This window comes from Asterias amurensis, chromosome 13 (genome assembly GCF_032118995.1).
Source record: "Asterias amurensis chromosome 13, ASM3211899v1".
Classification (NCBI taxonomy): domain Eukaryota; kingdom Metazoa; phylum Echinodermata; class Asteroidea; order Forcipulatida; family Asteriidae; genus Asterias; species Asterias amurensis.
Window position 1 is genome coordinate 13,636,003 of NC_092660.1, and position 18,615 is coordinate 13,654,617.

At 42.0% G+C, this 18,615-nt stretch overlaps 1 protein-coding gene across 1 annotated transcript in view; it reads right to left on the reverse strand.

Annotated features, from left to right (window-relative positions):
• The window catches only part of LOC139945859 (uncharacterized), a 68,476-nt gene that overhangs the window by 40,171 nt on the left and 9,690 nt on the right, over positions 1-18,615 (reverse strand). Inside the window, 18 exon segments of the mRNA XM_071943351.1 lie at positions 363-861; positions 1,252-1,607; positions 2,096-2,266; positions 2,793-2,878; positions 3,862-4,006; positions 4,466-4,750; positions 5,187-5,414; positions 7,393-8,306; positions 9,907-10,966; positions 10,969-11,947; positions 11,949-12,302; positions 12,304-12,381; positions 12,383-14,866; positions 14,868-14,888; positions 14,890-15,146; positions 15,313-15,483; positions 16,504-16,734; positions 17,666-17,950. Coding sequence (XP_071799452.1) covers positions 363-861; positions 1,252-1,607; positions 2,096-2,266; positions 2,793-2,878; positions 3,862-4,006; positions 4,466-4,750; positions 5,187-5,414; positions 7,393-8,306; positions 9,907-10,966; positions 10,969-11,947; positions 11,949-12,302; positions 12,304-12,381; positions 12,383-14,866; positions 14,868-14,888; positions 14,890-15,146; positions 15,313-15,483; positions 16,504-16,734; positions 17,666-17,950 — 8,604 coding nt within the window.

Consider the following 18,615-nt stretch of genomic DNA (forward strand, 5'->3'; position numbering starts at 1 on the left):
ACCAAATAATTTGAAAATGTTTTCTTTTACAACATTTTCATTAGAAAGTTTGTACTGAGACGAGTTGTTCACATTGCTTTTTTCATAGACGAAGGAATAACCATGTTAATTTTAAATGAAAATGCATAATGGAATTTTGGGTCAAACTAACAGATGCAGCAGAATCCATCGATTTGATCTTTACAAAAACAACTGAGGAAATTATTATATACATGTTTTTTCATCACCATTTTATTTCTCAGAGTGTTTTGGGTCTGATTTTTCTCCTTCTTTACTGTGAGAGGGTTCACTGACTTGAGCACTTTAATTTGGTGGATAGGGCACTTTGCAAATACTCAAATACTGTTATGATAACAACATACCACCATTTCGGCAAGGAGTGCTGACACATTCGTTGATCTCAGTCTCACAGTCGACGCCAGCGAATCCCGACTGACAGTCACACCGGTATCCACCAATGAGATCCACACACACTGCGTTATTCATACATGGATTACTCGCGCACTCTTGGATGTCCGTCTGACACCGGTTTCCCTGGTAACCCACAACACACTGACAGCTGTAACCGTTGACTTGGTCAGTACACGTGCCAAAGTGCAGGCAAGGGTTGCTGGCGCACTCGTCGATGTTCTCATCGCAGAACGTTCCCGTGTATCCAGACGGGCACTCGCACATGAAGCTGTTTAACGCGTTCCGGCATACAGCGCCATTCTGGCAAGGATTGCTTGCACATTCGTCGATGTCACTTGCACAAGTTTGTCCTTCAAACCCTGGGGGGCACTGACAGCGGAAACTACCAAATAGATCCAAACACGCAGCACCGTTCTGGCATGGGTCGTTGGCACATTCATTGATGTTATTCTGTAAAGAAGAACATATATAATGTTGTACAGTTCTACTGCAAGGGGAAATCATTTACAACATTTTAACAAATGCCCTCTCATGGTAATCAACATTTGAGGGTAATTAATAATACCAATCAACTCAAATTATGAAATGTTGAAACACTTTTGGGTGGTTTCATGTACTTAAAGACACTGGATAGCTCAAATTTTCACAGGTTTGTTATTTCATGCATATGTTGAGATACACCAAGCATCCAAGTGAGAAGACTGGTCTTTGACAATTACCAATAGTGTCCAGTGTCTTTAAACACTAGCACAGCGAATTCTGCTCTCCTGAGGGAATTCCCAAATTATGGTATGGCGTTGTGATCCTACCTAATTTTCTGTGCAACCTTACATGCCTTACCTGACAAAAGAGTCCCTCAAAGCCCTGAGCACACTGACAAGTGTACCCATTAACTCCATCGATACAGATTGCACCAAATTCACATAGATTCGTCACGCAGTCATTAATGTTATTCTCACAGTGGGCACCGGTGAATCCGCTGGCGCAGTTACACTGATACCTGCCAACCATGTCCACACACAGGGCGCCATTCATGCACGGGTTACTGGCGCATTCGAAGAGTTCGGAGTCGCAGTTGGTACCCGTGTACCCCGGTGCACACGTGCAGGTGTAGGCGTTTACTCCATCTGCACAAGCTGCTCCGTTAACGCACGGATTGCTGAGGCATTCATCAATATTGGCGAGGCATTGAGGACCTGTGAAAAGTATAAAGGAAACTCAGACTCAAAAAATGCCAATAATAAACCACAAGATATTGAACAAAAAGAGGGAGACCTCCTACAGAGGGCTGGAAAGCACAGTTAGTAGAACGCCCGCAAGTTCGGAGGGCACTGGTTCAAATCCCACTCTAGTAAATATGTCTTTGTTCAACCCCAAATCAAGTAAAAATACATTCTTCATTTATTCAGAAATAAAATTTGTTAAGTGTCTGTTGTCCTTATCCTCTGGCATTCATTTTTCAACCTTGATGACTTTTGAAAATTTTCAAAAAGCAGGCCCAAATTTCATCAAGCTGATTAGCACATAATATACCGGTAGGAAAAAAACTAGTGAAGAACTTACTACACATGCGACAATACAAAAATGAATAGATCTTTAGCAAGTAGTACTTGAGAAAAAAATGGACAAAACTTAAGTTTCATATGTCATGGGAATTTGTTTATCGTCGAATACTAAAGCTTACCCTCAAAACCAGGAGCACACATGCATGTGAACCTCTGCACCCCATCTATACACGTTGCACCATTTTGACACGGGTTGGATTGGCACTGATCACCGTCTGATTGGCAGTTGTCACCAAACCACTCTGGGAGGCACAGACACTGGTACGCTCCGGCTAGGTTCTGGCACGTTCCTGAAAGATAACAAAGTGTCAGGATTGAGTTCTACCGAATTCTAATCAAAGATCATTAAAGGGCAGGTGTTTGTTCAGGTAATCACTCTTAAGATTAATGGCAATAAAAGCTTTTGGTTAGAGGCCTATACAGCAGCTTTCAATAATATTAAGCATTTCAAAAACATTTCACTTCGAGAACAAAGAACAAATCAGTTTATGCCTCAAAATTTGAGCAGATAGTGTTTTAATATTTGGGATTAATTTTCCTTAGAAGACATATTCAATCTGGATTTTTAGCAAGATCTCGAAAAAATTTTCATACGAGAACCATTCTTTCTGTGAAATATTTCCCTCTAAATGAAGCAATAGTCCAGAAAACCGTATCTGAAAACTTAAAAAATTATTTCCCAAATTTCAGAAAGAGCCAATGTAAACAAAATTGAGGCGCATATCAGAATAGACAGGTGTCGATCAAACTGATGGTTTGTGAGGCAATTATCCATAGATGTTCAGAATACCAGACAAGATGGCGACCTAATCTTACCTCCATTGAGACATGGATTACTGCTGCACTGGTTAATGGTGTCAATCTCACAGTTTACCCCACTGAATTCGGCTGTGCAGTCACATCTGTAAAGAGGCAGAAGTTTGTGTGAAAATGCGTTCAGCATACTGTTAGATGGAAATAAACAGGAGCCAAAGTCGGGCTTTGGCAGAGCTTTGAAAGAGTTGCAACAAAGAGGGACCAGTTTTCTTTGGTCTTGTAGTTGCTGGAGGCTATTTTCGGTCCAAATGCAGCATGACCCAATGGGCAGCCTAGTCAGACACCCTGTATTTGACTATGCATTTTTTTTAAAACACAAAATGGCTTTGAATCGCAAGTTGTCATCTGTGACTGATTTCTTGATAAATGGTGCTCAGCATAAATTTGTTAAGCAATATTTTCTGCTTAAGTAACCCTATAAATTTAAGCCCTGAGCCAAACTGTCTAGAGCTGCCATTGTACAAAATATTCCTTTTAAGCGTTTGCTACTAAAAGCAAAATTAAGCATAATACCAGTCACAGGTTGTTCATGTGTCATGATTTTTTGGCTGAAAGCCTTATTTTGAAAAACATTATTTTAAAAATGCTAAAATATGTTTTGAATTTCTACTGTCAAGAATCCATTTTATCTTGTAAAAAACTGGCCTTATTCTAACCTGAGTTACATTCTTAATATTATTGGTTTTACATTTTTGATATAATGGATCCAAATCGATTATGTTTGCTAATAAGATGATCCTTATCATCTATTAAATCGTTTGCAGTACCCGCTGCTAAAAACATATGATTCAAACTGCCTCTAGCTACCGGGCAATCTCAGTGGTCTAGTTGGTATGACACTGCTCTAGAATTGCAAAGGTCGTGGGTTCGAATCCCACCCGAATAAAATGCCTGTGATTTTTCACAGGACTCGGGAAAAGTACTGAGTATACAGTGCTACACACATCGGTGTATATGGGTAAAAACAAAAAAATTAATATTCTTTATCCCGATGCAAATTTAACATTAAATGATCCTAAATCCCTATCCTAAGCTACATTTTTCAGAATTTGGTGCATAAAAATTTCACCTGTAAGCCTTGACAAGGTCGACGCAAGTTGCTCCGTTCAGACACGGATCGGGGATGCACTGGTCCCCGTCTATCTCGCAGAATATTCCATTGAAACCCTCCAAGCATTCACAGCGGAACGCATTCAGTAGATTAATACAAACACCTGAAAAAGATTCAGGAGTTTGTCAAGTTCAATAACAACAATAATAATAATAATAAAGATTCTAAGCGCAAAGAGAGAACAATGAAATATACAAAGAGTGAAAGATACAATACAAGTTAGCAGATTACAAATAAGTAGCTTCAAATAAATGAGTTTTTAACAGAGACTTAAATCAGTGTAAAGAACTAGCCTTGCACAGGAAGACTATTCCAAAGAAATTGACCAGAGTAAGATAATTATCTTTGACCATAAGAAAATGGAAGAAGCTCTTGTAATTGCAGTAAGCAAAGACTGTTAAGGTAGAGGAATATTGGTGTACAAGTTCAGATAAATAAGCAGGAATATTGACAAGTTTGAGCCTTGAAAGTTAACAAAAGATTAACCCCTTCAAGAGTGAAGTTGAATGCCTGGGTGGTTGCCATCTCTTAACTAACTATTTTACAAAAATAAAAACTTTACCTCCATTTATACAGGGGTTACTCCCACACTCATCAAAGTTGATTTCACATCTCGTCCCAACAAACCCGGTCAGGCAGGCACACTGAAAGCCTGCCAGCTGATCGGTGCACGTTCCCTGGTTCAGACAAGGGTTGGAATCGCACTCGTTAATCTCCACATCGCACAGGACACCGGTGAATCCTGGCGAGCAGACGCATGTATAGGTGTTGACGCCATCCATGCACATAGCGCCGTTGAGGCAGACTACGCCCACGCAATCGTCCACGTTGATTTCACAATGTGTACCTTCAGAAAGAGGGGGGAAAAAAAGGTTTATCAAACAAACCTTAACCCACAGCCACCACTCTCTTGAAAGAAGGCAGTAAGCAATTAAATGGTTCCAAAAGCCCGGTTTATAGTCATCGCTAAGGCCTATGAACTGTGTTTCTTTATGATAGCGCATCAAGATTTCAATCGTGCGACCATCACGTGACCATCGCACAACCGACTATAAACAGGCCTTGCAAAGAAATGTTGATTCTGCTTCATTTTTGTTGCTAGATATTCCCCTAAACACATGCTTCCCAATTCCCTAGCTGAATTTAGCCTTCCATTAATTTATTAGTTAATCTTGATAAATCATGTAATCAATTAATCAATCAATCACACAATCACACAAAAGACTACTTGCATTTGCCACTGTAGCCCATACCAAATTACCAACAGAATTACTTTCACTTACCGGTGAAACCGATCACGCATGTACACTGGTACTCATTCAAGAAGTCCCTACACAATGCACCATTCATACACGGTGTGCTGAGACATTCGTTCGTATCGAGCTCACAATTGACACCACTGTATCCCGCGAGGCACGCGCATTCGTACTGGTTGACGCCATCTTGGCACACTGCTCCATTCTGGCAAGGGTTGGATCCGCATTCATCAAAGTTGATCTGACAGCTACCACCTAAAATGGGTGGCGATTCAAAAACAAACAAAAATTGATTAAAAAGTTATGGTCACTTCCTTTAAACCTTCTTGTTTTTTGTTTTGAGAATTCTCTTTTATTGTGACATTCCATGACCTAATTTCATAAAGATCATAAGCCGAAAAATATAGCTTTGATGTACTGATTATTAGTGAAATCACTTAAAAGAACAGAACTTTTACAGTAGTCACAACAACAAGACCAAATTTCACAGAGCTACATCAGCAGCAAATATTGCTGAAAAAGTTTGTGATTAGCGTAAATAAGCAGGAAACCAGTTATAGTAGGTACATGAGAAATGGTATACTGACTGGTAACCTTGTTCTGGTGAGCAGAATTTTGTGGCTCTTTGCTACTTTTTTTGTGATTGAAAATTCCTACAAAATTGCTCGTTGTCTAAGTCTTGGTTATTCTAAACCTGAAACATCCAAAATGTTACAATGGATATTTACTGACTCTGTGTATCACCAGAAATACAGAACTACAGGTTTATGGCACAATATGGACTATTTTTCCCCCTTTGGTGACTGCTTTCCTTTTCAAGAAAAAAATTAAAGGTTCAAGGAGTTTTTGAGAAAATCCTGAAATCAGGAGTAAACAGTGGCTAACTCATTAATTTTCATTCACATTACAATATCATGCAAGCGAGTAAATGGTTAAAATTTTGAACATAAAAGCAAAACAATGATAAAAAAACATGGCAATTGCATCACACACCAATTAGACGATACCACAAAGCAGATCATTTGATCAAAAAGGAATGCACACAGTAACACTTCAAAGCAGCAAAATTTCAAGATTCTCAAAATGGCAAAAAGCAATTCACAGAACACCATGATCTACAAGTTTATGTTAATAAACCAAATTCCAGCGGCACACACTACAACTCAAGTCCCTACAACTCAAGAAAGTCAATACAGGCAAGATGGAGGCCAGGAAGCCAAGGAACAAGGGAGAAAGTCAATACAGGCAAGATGGAGGCCAGAAAGACAAAGAAGAAGGAAATCAATACTGCATGGCAAGATGGTCAGGGAAGCCAGGGAAGTAGGAAGAAAGTCAAAAGACAGGCAAGATGGTGGCAAGCAAACCACAAAAGAAAGGAAGTCGAGACAGGCAAGATGGTGGCCAGAAAGCCAGGGAAGAAGGAAGAAAGTCAAGACAGGCAAGATAGAGCCCAGAAAGCCAGGGAACAAGGAAGAAAGTCAAAAGACGGGCAAGATGGTGGCAGGGAAACCACTGAAGAAGAAAGGAAGTCGAGACAGGCAAGATGGTGGCCGGAAAGCCAAGGAACGATGATTAGTACTGATTAGTACTCAAACCATTAATGTAGAATGCACATAACAATCCCAAATTCATGTCAACACAGTGAGAAAATGAACCACTCTGTGTACCATAAATTTACAAATGAAGATTAAAGCAATGTTAGTGTGATTGACTTTTTAAAAAAAACATGCATAAAATGCTGCAAGATTAAGTCACGATACATCTAAAATAACTGTTCGGATTTCATTCCTTGTAGAGTAACTCCCAAAACTTGAATGATGAACTATTTGGTTGTCACTTCTGCTTCCGTTTCCATATTCTTGTGTAATGCAATATCATTGCAATTCATAATAATAATAATAATATGGATTTATAATGCACACTTTTTGGGGGTGTTCTTGCCAAACCAAGCGTTAGTAGTAAACATCACAATGCACGTACTTCTAAAAACTCATAAATAAAAAAGTAACGCAAATTATGGCAACCCTGTTTAATCTATGCAACGTTTAATAGATTAGACTATGATGCATACAAGAACTTTGTTCTCAAATCATAGTAGATGTGCAGAGAAAATAAAAAATCAGTGCAATGTTTTACCACAAGTTGCTGAAGAAATTTTGTGAGGATTAAAAACTCGAAGTTGATCCCAACACCAAATGAGTGACTTGTTTATGAAAGCTTCACACCATATCACCTGTGTAACCAGCCAGACAGTCGCACCGGTACCCGTTGATCATATCTATGCAGGTCGCTCCATTCAAACAAGGGCCACTGACGCATTCTGGATTATTGACCTGGCACACATGTCCAGAGAACCCCGGTGGGCAGTTGCATAAGAAGCCGTTGAAGACGTCCTGGCAGGTGGCATTGTTTTGGCATGGATCGCTCTCGCACTCATCGACGGGAATCTCGCAGCGCTCGCCGGTGAAACCTGGAACGCAGCTGCAGAAGAAGGCGTTGAGTTGGTCGACACAGCGGGCACTGTTCAAGCAAGGGTTGCTGTCACATTCTTTTATCTCAATCTCGCAGAACACCCCTTGATAGCCTGGAACGCAGACACACTCAAAGCCATTCACCAAATCCATACATGTTGCGGAATTCTGACATGGGCTACTGCTACATTCATCGATATTCACGTCGCAGTTCACCCCTTCAAAGCCCAACAGACAAAGACAGGTGTACATATTGACGCCATCTTGGCATGTTCCATTATTCAAGCACGGGTCCGAGGCACACTCATCGATGTTATTCTCACAGCGGGTGCCATCGAAACCGATCGGACAAAGGCAGGTATAGCTCCCAATCTCATCCACACACGTTGCTTGATTCAAACACGGGTCGCTCGAACATTCCCTGATCTCAGTCTCACAGTGAACCCCCATATAACCGATAACGCAAATGCAGGTATACCCGGCGATGACGTCAACGCAGGTTGCCGCATTCAGACAAGGATTGCTCTCACACTCAAAGGTGTCAGTCTCACACCTGTTACCATGGTAACCAGGTGGACACACACATCGGTATTGGTTGACTAAATCTTGGCATGTCGCTCCATTAACGCATGGTGTACTCTCACACTCGTTAGTGTCGGTCTCGCATGTATTACCTTTATGGGGAAAATGGTGCATTAGAAAAATATGATGTTACAACATGTATGTATTAAATGACATGGGAATTATTTTTTAATTAAATTTGAAGGCATGATGTTTGATGGTTGTAAAAATTTAGGAATATTTGATATAGTACAAGGGCTGGACTTTTCAGGCTATTTAATCACAATTTTTCTGACTTTTTACTAGGGCAAGAAAAATCGGATAACAGACTCAAGTAAGAAAAATATATCCGAAATGCCTAAATTGGGTAAAATTGTGATTGTGATTCTCCTTTGTCCTTTTCGGATAAAGTTCTTATTCAGTTTTTCTTTATTAAAGATTTTCTGCAAAACACAAAAAAGTTACAGGAAGAGTTTGGCAATTTGTAAAAATTAAGAATTATCCATTGATCTTTTCTCTCTATGATTGTTAAATATTGAAAAAGTCTTTAAAAAAATAACAATTATAAAGGGAAGATGATGAAAATGAGTTAAAAGCGGAGAAGTATGATGGTTATATATGGTGTTAATGATAGAATGTGTGTAGAATGGCAATGAAAATTAAAGTGAAAGCAAAAAATTGAAAAATTAAATCTGCCAGCCAGGTAGGAACATACATGTACATGTATTTGAAAGTGTTAGAAGTCAACTCTTAACAACAATCTCTTTGGAAAAACATTAATTCAAACAAAGATTAAATTAAAAATAATGGTTACACTTTAAACAACATTATCAAGCATGTCAAGTTGGAGCTTTCAGCTAAAAAAGGTTTCACAAATTTAGGAAGTAAAATTTACTTTGATGGAAATGGCCTTTGAAGGAGTATAATGTAGAAAACAGCTTTATTGATAAATAGTGAACAAAAGTACCTGAGGAATGCTTCAAAACCTACACTAGTTTAAAGAATCAGTAGATTTGGTTTTAAATCAGGGTTGTACCTAGTTGTTATGTGATTCAGCTGCATATTTTACAGCGAACAATTAATCTTGTATAACAGAGCAAAATCTACTACAAAATGTATTCAGTTGCTACTTAAAAGCATGATTTGCTTCTCAGTGTTCGCACAACAATGCAGTCTAAATGTTTTCCTATGCAAAATTGCTGGACACGAAATCTTTCTTTTTAGTAGATTATGTTTAAGTTGATGAAGATGGTGAAGATGAAAAGTCATGACTAATATTGATGATGTTAGAATGGCAAGACAAATGTTAAACAAGAAAATAAAAATGTTAAACATATGAAAGAAAATTTTAAAAACACAGATGATGAGACAGGCCATTAATAATTATAACAAGGAGAAAATGTCAATGATGATGAAGCAGAAAATCTTATTGAAGATGACATGAAGGTGATTGCTTGGATGTTAAAGTTTAAAAGCAATGAAAATTAATAAAACAGATGGAATTAATTTGATGATGGAAGTTTAAGATGACAACAAATTACAATGAACAAGCTTAGAGAAAACCCAGTCATCCAATAGTGAGTAGATTCACAAAGACACACTAAGAGGATAAAAGCAAAACCACACAAGTGAAGCAGAAGGACTGGTGAACAAATCTACCATGTTGAACCATGACACACCGATTTAAATATTCATATAACACTCAAAAGGTCACTGTGTAGCCTGGTATGCAGTCACATCGGTAACCATTCACTAAGTCCACACACGCTGCTCCGTTCCGACACGGTGTACTGAGGCATTCCAGGATATTGATCTCACAGTGGGTACCAGTGAAACCAGCAACACACTGGCAGCTGTATCCATCGAGTGCATCTTGACACAATGCGCCGTTCTGGCATGGGTCACTCTGGCACTCATCAAAGTCAATCTGGCAACGGTCTCCGACAAAGCCACTCGCACATGTACAGGAAAAGGCGTTGATCTGGTCCACACACTGGGCACTATTAACGCATGGATTACTTGCACATTCGTTGATGTTCATTGCGCAAAGTACACCGCTAAAGCCAGCTACACATTCGCACGTGAACATGTTGAGCAAATCAGCACAAGTTGCAGAATTCTGGCACGGATTACTCGCGCACTCGTTTGTATCAATTTCGCAGTTATCACCTTGGAATCCGGCAATGCAGGAGCATACGTACATGTTGACGCCGTCACGGCATGTAGCGCCGTTAAAACATGGATTGGATTCACACTCATTGATGTCAGTTTCACAATGAATGCCGAGGTACCCATCCGAACACATGCAAGTGTATCTGTTAATGTCTTCAACGCACGTCGCTTGGTTTAAGCATGGATCACTCGCACATTCTAAAATTTCTTCCTCACAATGAGTTCCAGTGAAACCAAGCAGACAAGAGCAATTATATCCAGCGACTTTATCGATGCAGACAGCGGCATTAGCACACGGGTTACTCAGACACTCATCTAACTCGACTGCACAATTACTACCGTTAAAGCCGTTTGCACATTCACACATGTAAGCATTGGTTAAATCTACACAGCGAGCTCCGTTCATGCAGGGACTGCTACTGCATTCGTTAATATCAGTCTGACACAGCTTACCTTCAAACCCAGGTAGACAAACGCACACAATGGCGTTTACCTGATCGCGGCATTCAGCGCCGCTCTGGCAGGGGTTGCTTGCGCAATCATTGATATTCACCTCACACTGCTGTCCCTGGTACCCTGGAAGGCACTGACACTGTAACCGGCTACCAGGTCGGTGCAAGCCGCACCGTTAATACACGGAGAGCTGTCACATTCGTTGATCTCCACTTCACAGTGAGTTCCCATGAAACCTTGACTGCACAAACACTGGTAGCTGTTGACACCGTCCATACAAGTCGCCCCGTTCTGGCAAGGTGAGCTGCCGCATTCCAAAATATTCATCTCACAATTGTCCCCGACGAACCCTAGAACACACAGACACCTGTAGCTCGCAATTAGATTCTCGCATGTTGCCCCATTCTCACATGGGTTACTGGAGCATTCGTTAATCTCAACATTACACGTGGTCCCGACGAATCCTTCTGCACAATTACATCGGTACCCTGCTAGCTGGTCTACACACTCGGCACCATTCAGACATGGGTTACTCAAGCATTCGTTGATGTCTTGATCGCAGACTATCCCTCCGAAACCGTTGATGCAGAGACATGAAAAGCGGTTGATCTCATCCACGCACGTAGCGCCGTTACTACAAGGATTACTCAGGCATTCGTTCACTTCAAACTCGCAGTTTGTGCCCTGATAACCCAAGTTGCAATCACACTGGTAGCGGTTAACAAGATTTGAACAGGTGGCGCCATTCTGGCAAGGATTGCTGGAACATTCGTTAATATCAAGCTCACAAAGGGTCCCGTTGAAGCCATCAGGACACAGGCATGAAAACTGATTGAGTTGATTGACGCACTGAGCCTCATTAAGGCATGGGTTGCTGGAGCATTCGTTGATGTCCAGTTCACAGTGGACACCTTCATAGCCTGGCGGGCACACACAGATGTAGCTTCCCACCTGGTCCAGGCAGTTGGCATTATTCATGCAGGGACCGCTGTCGCATTCATGGATATCCTGCCCGCATTCCGACCCCTGGAATCCCACTGGACAAATGCAGGTGAAGCCATTGACAAAATCCTGACAGTCGCCGTTGGTACACGGCAAACTGGCACACTCATCAATGTCGATGTCACAATGGGGTACCAGTGAAACCAGGTAGGCATTCACATACGTAGCCGTTGACACGATCTCCACATGTACCACCATTTTGACAGGGGTTACTGGTACACTCTAAAGTATCCAGTCCACATCTCAGCCCCTCATATCCCTCCACACAGACACATCTAAAACCATCCACAAGATTCTGGCATGCAGCATTGTTAAGACAGGGGCTACTTGCGCATTCATTGATGTCTATCCCACAAGTTGGGCCTTCAAAACCGGACAAACAAGTACAGCTGAAGCTGTTGACTTCATCAGTACACTGCGCACCGTTAAAGCAAGGCTGTACTTGACATTCGTCGATATCTGTTTGGCAAAGAACTCCATCAAAAACCCAGCTGACAATCACAAGTAAAGCTGTTTACACCATCTCCACAAGTTGCTCCATTCAAACAAGGGTTGCTCGCGCACATCGTTGATGTTGATCTCGCAGAGCGTTCCCTGGAACCCCGCGCTACACATGCACTGGTAACGATTCACCAAGTCACGACAAATCGCTTGATTCTGGCATGGCGTGCTGGCACATTCATCCGTATTCACCTCGCAGTTGATTCCACTATACCCAGGGATACAAACACATGAATAACTGTTGACACCATCTACGCACTCAGCACCATTCAGGCAGGGGCTGCTGAGACACTCCTGAATGTTGGTCTCGCAGCGAACACCAATGAATCCAGGATTGCAGACACATAGGAAGCTGTTGGGCCTGTCCTGGCACTCAGCCCCGTTCTCACAAGGACTACTTAAGCACTCATTTATCTCCTGCTCACAGTTTGTACCCACATACCCAGCAAGACAAGAACACAAATATCTGTCCAGGAGGTTGGTACAAGTGGCTTGGTTCAAGCAAGGGTTACTTGCGCATTCATTGGTATCGGTCCCGCAGTTGACATCTTCGTAGCCAGCTGGACAAGCGCAGGTGTACCCACCGATAGCCTGAGTACACGGAGCTCCATTCTGACAGGGGTTGCTTGCACACTCATCGATATCATTCTCACAGAATGTGCCTTCCCATCCCATCAGGCACTGACAAGAGAATCGGTTGATCAGGTTCAAACAGACTGCATTATTCAAACATGGGTTACTGAGACACTCGTCGACTTCATTCTCACAACGAATCCCCACAAAACCTGCCTGGCAGTCACACCGGTAACCGTTGACCAGATCAGTGCATTGGCCGTTAACGCAAGGGTTACTCTCACATTCGTCCACGTTAATCTGACAGTTAACGCCTGAATAGCCAACAGGACACTGGCAGATGTAATGATCAAAGAGATCCGTGCACACTGCTCCGTTCTGACACGGATTACTACTGCATTCGTCCACTTCCACCTGACAAAGAGTGCCCTCATACCCGGACAGACAAACACAGAGAAAACCCAAGAATCTATCCTGACAGTTTGCAGAGTTAAGACAGGGTGCGCTTAAACACTCATCTACTTCCAGCTCACAGTTAACACCTTCGTAGCCATTCGCACAGGTGCAGGTATATGAGTTAATGAAATCAGTGCAGTTGCCACCGTTCTGGCAGGGATTGCTAGCACACTCCAGAATCTCGATTTCACATTCCATGCCAAAGTATCCCGGTTGACAGAGGCACTCATAACCGTTGACGTCATCCAAGCAGACAGCCCCGTTCTGACAGGGTCCGCTACCGCACTCATCTATGTCGACATCACACCGACTGCCTGTGAAGCCGCCGTCACAGTTACAGATGTAGCTGTTTGCGGCGTCCTCACAGACCCCTCCATTTAGACACGGATTACTGAGGCATTCATTAATATTAACTTGACACATCTCACCTTGGAATCCAGGCAGGCAGGCACAGGTATAGCCATTAATCCCGTCCACACATCCGGCTCCATTTGCACAGGGACTGCTCTCGCATTCATCTATATTGATCTCGCATCGGGCCCCACGGAAACCTAGCTCACACGCACAGGTGAAGAATCCAACCCCTTGTGTACAAACACCTCCAGAGAGACAAGGCTGGCTGGCACACTCGTCGATGTCCTGTCCACAGTTTACACCAGTGAAGCCTCGCCGGCAAGCACAGCTGTACGCATTGACCTGTTCAATGCAAGTACCCCCGTTAAAACATGGTAGACTGGCACATTCTCTGATCTCACTCTCGCAGTTAATCCCCGCGAATCCGTCAACGCAAACGCACGAATAGCGCCCCACTTCATCAATGCACTCGGCATTGTTCTGACACGGGGAGCTTTCACATTCGTTCTGATTGATCTCACAAAGCGTTCCAAGAAAGCCAAGAATGCACTGACAGCGGAATTCATTGAGCAGATCCTCGCAGGTGGCTCCGTTCTGACAAGGGTTGCTCTCGCACTCATCGGTTTCAATCTCGCAGTTCCTTCCACTGTAACCTAAGACGCAATCGCAGATGTACGAGTTCACTCCGTCGATGCAAGTTCCTCCATTCCGGCACGGGTCACTGACGCACTCCGGAATGTTCTGCTCACAGAAGGTTCCCCGGTATCCAGCCTGACAGACACAGCGAAACATATTGACAAGATTCTCACACTGGCCACCATTCTGACACGGCTGGCTGGCGCATTCATCAACATTGATCTCGCATCGAGTCCCAATATACCCTGGATCACAAGTACAGGTGTAGCCGTTAATCAGCTCGTTGCAGACGCCTTGACTTCCGCACGGTGAACTTTGACACTCACTGACGTCCGAGCCGCAGAGAGTACCGGTCAAACCAGCCGTGCATAAACACACAAATCCAGCAACCACGTCTTGGCACGTTGCTCCGTTCATACAGGGATTACTCAAGCATTCATTGATGTTTACATCACATAGCTCTCCTTCATATCCTGGATGACAATCACACTGGTAACGGTTCACCATGTCGATGCAATCGGCGTTTACCACCGCAGGGATTACTTCCACATCTCGTTGATGTCAATCCCGCAAGTGGTTCCCGTGAATCCAGGCAGACAGGCACAAGTGAAAATGTTCAGGCCCTGCGTACAGATCCCCCCGTTCAAACAGGGAAAACTTGCGCATTCGTCGATATTGACGTTACAGGCTTCCCCTGTGAAGCCAGCCGGGCACACACATTGGTATCTGTTGATGAGATCCAGGCAAGTTGCTGACTGATGGCAGGGACTGCTCAGACACTCGTTAAGGTCTTGTTCACAGGTCGTACCTAGAGATAAAGACAAACAAATTTGAAGATTAACATATGACGTATAAAAGGTACAATGTAACTGGGATTCAACATCATAGATCTTGCCTGTTTCTGCATTATCTAGCTTTTATTAGATGTTATTCTTATTTACGTATAAAACAAATGAATAGATTTGAAGACACACCATTGAATCCTGGTACACAGTCACAGGTATAAGACATAATGCCATCGATACAGGTTGCGTTGTTCAGGCAGGGGCCGGAGGCACACTGGTCCCCATCATCTTGGCAGTTGGTACCAAACCATCCTTCTTGACAGATGCAGCTGTACTGACCAATGCCATTCACACAAACACCTAGAAGAAGGAGAAGAACCAGTTGAGAAAGATCATACTCACAAAAATCTTGAGAAGCAGAATGAGTATCTTGGCTTTGGTCCGCAGACGCCCTCTAGACAACTGAGAATAAACTTTATTAGATAGGACTGCAACTTTAACTGAAACATGGGATGACTTATTGCCAGCTACCAGTTTAAATCCCTTAAGGAAATAGTTGTGAAACGAGAAATAAAGGTGGAATGACCACAATAGTTTGCAGAGGAAAACTAAGATTAGGAATTCCTTGATGTACAGGGCTCGTTTTTGGGGGGAAAAACCTACAAGACCAAAGGGCTTGTTGTTGCTCATAATGTTTATTAGCCGGAACAGTTAAACATTCCTATTGTTTTGATATGAACAAGCACCAAGACAAACAGTATAAAAGAAGATTAATTTCATTCTTTATAGGTGTACATACTTCATTACTCAATAAAATTTAAAGGTGTTCATCAGAGTTTATAAAGTAAACATTTGAACATAAATGTTTTGTTTTTGTTTAAAGATTTTACACATTGAGGCTCTATTATTCAATTGATAAACACAAGACTGCTAAGCCCAACAAAACTTCGCTTACCGCATAAGGTTACCAGCCAAACTAACCATGTCACAAGTACAATTTGCTACTGATAGCCTGCTCATTTCTGCTTAGCAGAAACTTGTCAAACAATATATTTTCTGCTTAAGCAGCTCTATTTAATAGACCGATCCAGTAGGCTCCGCCCACGGCACACGTGTGAGCAAGAACACGTGGGGCTCTCCAATGCCTTTCTGCACAACTCTGCCGCGCACGCCAAGATGTCGGACCTTATTTGTCGGACCTTCGTTGCGTTGTGATTGGTCAATACGCAATGGGGCGGAGCTTAGTGGATTGGTCTATTGGGCACTGGGCTTGTCCCCTCATGAGTTTACAAGCCCGACACTAAGATTACTATAGCCACATGTTTGTGGTCCAGTGAAAAATTCGACCCATGATTGCAATCAATGAGGCAATCTACTCACCCCCATTGACACAAGGCTGACTTGAGCACTCATTTATCAAATCTGCGTCACATCTTAACCCAGCCAGCCCCGGTGGACAGATGCATCGATAGGCCTTGACTAGTTCCTGACACGTTCCGCCATTAATGCAGGGATTACTCGCACACTGATCCCCATCAATCTGGCAATTAGCTCCGCTGAAGCCGGCTGGACAGTTGCAAGAATATCCGTTGATGCCATCCATGCATACACCTGTAATTATAAAAATAATTTAAAAAAAATTATAATAATAGTGAGACTGTTTAGCTGTTCAGCCTTTGTTGTCTTTTCTTTGTCAATTTGGTGTTTCATTGTGGCAATGATATTTTCAAAGGAAAATGATTACTCCACAAGCTTATGAAGTTCAAACAAATAATATTGCTGAGTAGGGATTTTCTTCTTCGAAATACCAACATGAAGTTGTTTAAGGCACTGGAAGCGTGTGGTTATTTTCGAAGTATTCTCACTTGCTGTATCCCAACACATGCATAAAATAACAAACAAATGTGGACACAATTGGTCAGCAAAATTTGAAAAAAATAATGAAGAATAAAAAAAATACAAACACCCTTGTGGCACAAATGTGTGTGCTCCTGAGATTCAGGTTCAAATATTTCATTCAAATTACATCTTTCTAAAAAACTGTTTTACTTCAGAGGGAGTCGTTTCACACATTGTTTAATACTATCAACAGCTCTCCGTTGCTCGTTACCAAGTAAGTATTTTGTAAGTATTTTGAGTAATCACCAAACGAGTCAAGTGCCTTTAAAGGATTTGAGTACCTTTTCAAAATGTCCATAGATTTACATTAAATTTACAGGGTTTGAAGATATTGGTAATGGAAAGCTTCCCTTCAAATATTACTTAGTGAGGTGCTGTAGTTTTTGAGAAATGAGTAAAACAATGTCATGAAAATACGTTTGTAAATGATTAAAATAATTTTCATCTCATGAGACGAAAATTATTTTCATGACATTGTTTTACTCATTTCCCAAAAACTACAGCACCTCAGCACGTAATATTTTCAGGGAAGCTTTCTATTATCATTATCTTCAAACTGTGTAAGTTTAGTGTAAATCTGTGGACATTGTGTTTTTTGTCCTACAAAAGTTACATAGACCCTTTAAAGTGTTTATTCACTTACCAGTGTTCTGACAGGGACTGCTCTGGCATTCATCAGTGTCTACCCCACACGTCACTCCAGTAAAACCCGGGACGCACTGGCAGACGTATCCCCCGACCCCCTCCACGCACGTCGCTCCGTTCATACAAGGCGCCGACCCGCACTCATTGACCTCCTCCGAACAGGTGGGTCCAAAAAATCCAATCGGACAGGCACAGTTGTAGCTGTCCACTAGGTCCTCGCAGGTGGCAGTAGCTGCACAGGGATTGCTGGCGCACTCATTGATGTTTGTTGAGCAGTTGGTTCCTGAAGTCAAAACAAAACAAAATTAGAACAGAATTACCTGTTGCAAAATGCTTACCAACCAAAGGATCTATGGTATAATTGCGAAAAAATAGTCAATGGCCGGATAATTGACCCTTGCAGAGTCTTTCTCAAAGGCAAAAACTTTTGAACAAAGTGTGAAGGTCATGTCACACAAGGCAATTTACACAAGCAACCAGTTCCAGGCAATTTATATCAGTTTTCTTGACGGGTTAAAGGAACACGTTGCCTTGGATCGGACGAGTTGGTCTATAAAAAGCTTTTGTAACCTTTTTTTTATAAAATGCATATGGTTGGAAAGATGTTTTAAAAGTAGAATACAATGATCCACACAAGTTTGCCTCGAAATTGCGTGGTTTTCCTTTTTACTGCGCGAACTAAGACGGTCGGCCATTTATGGGAGTTAAAAATTTGACTCCCATAAATGGCCGACCGTGTTGGTCGACGAGGTAAAAGGAAAATCGTGCAATTTCGAGGCATGTTTGTGTGGAACATTGTATGCTACTTTTACAACATCTCTCTACCCATATGCATTTTATAAAAAACAGTTACAAACGCTTTTCTAAGACCAACTCGACCGATCCAAGGCAACGTGTTCCTTTAAAGCTAAAAAAACGTTTTTTATACTGCCAAAGTGTTCCTTTTGC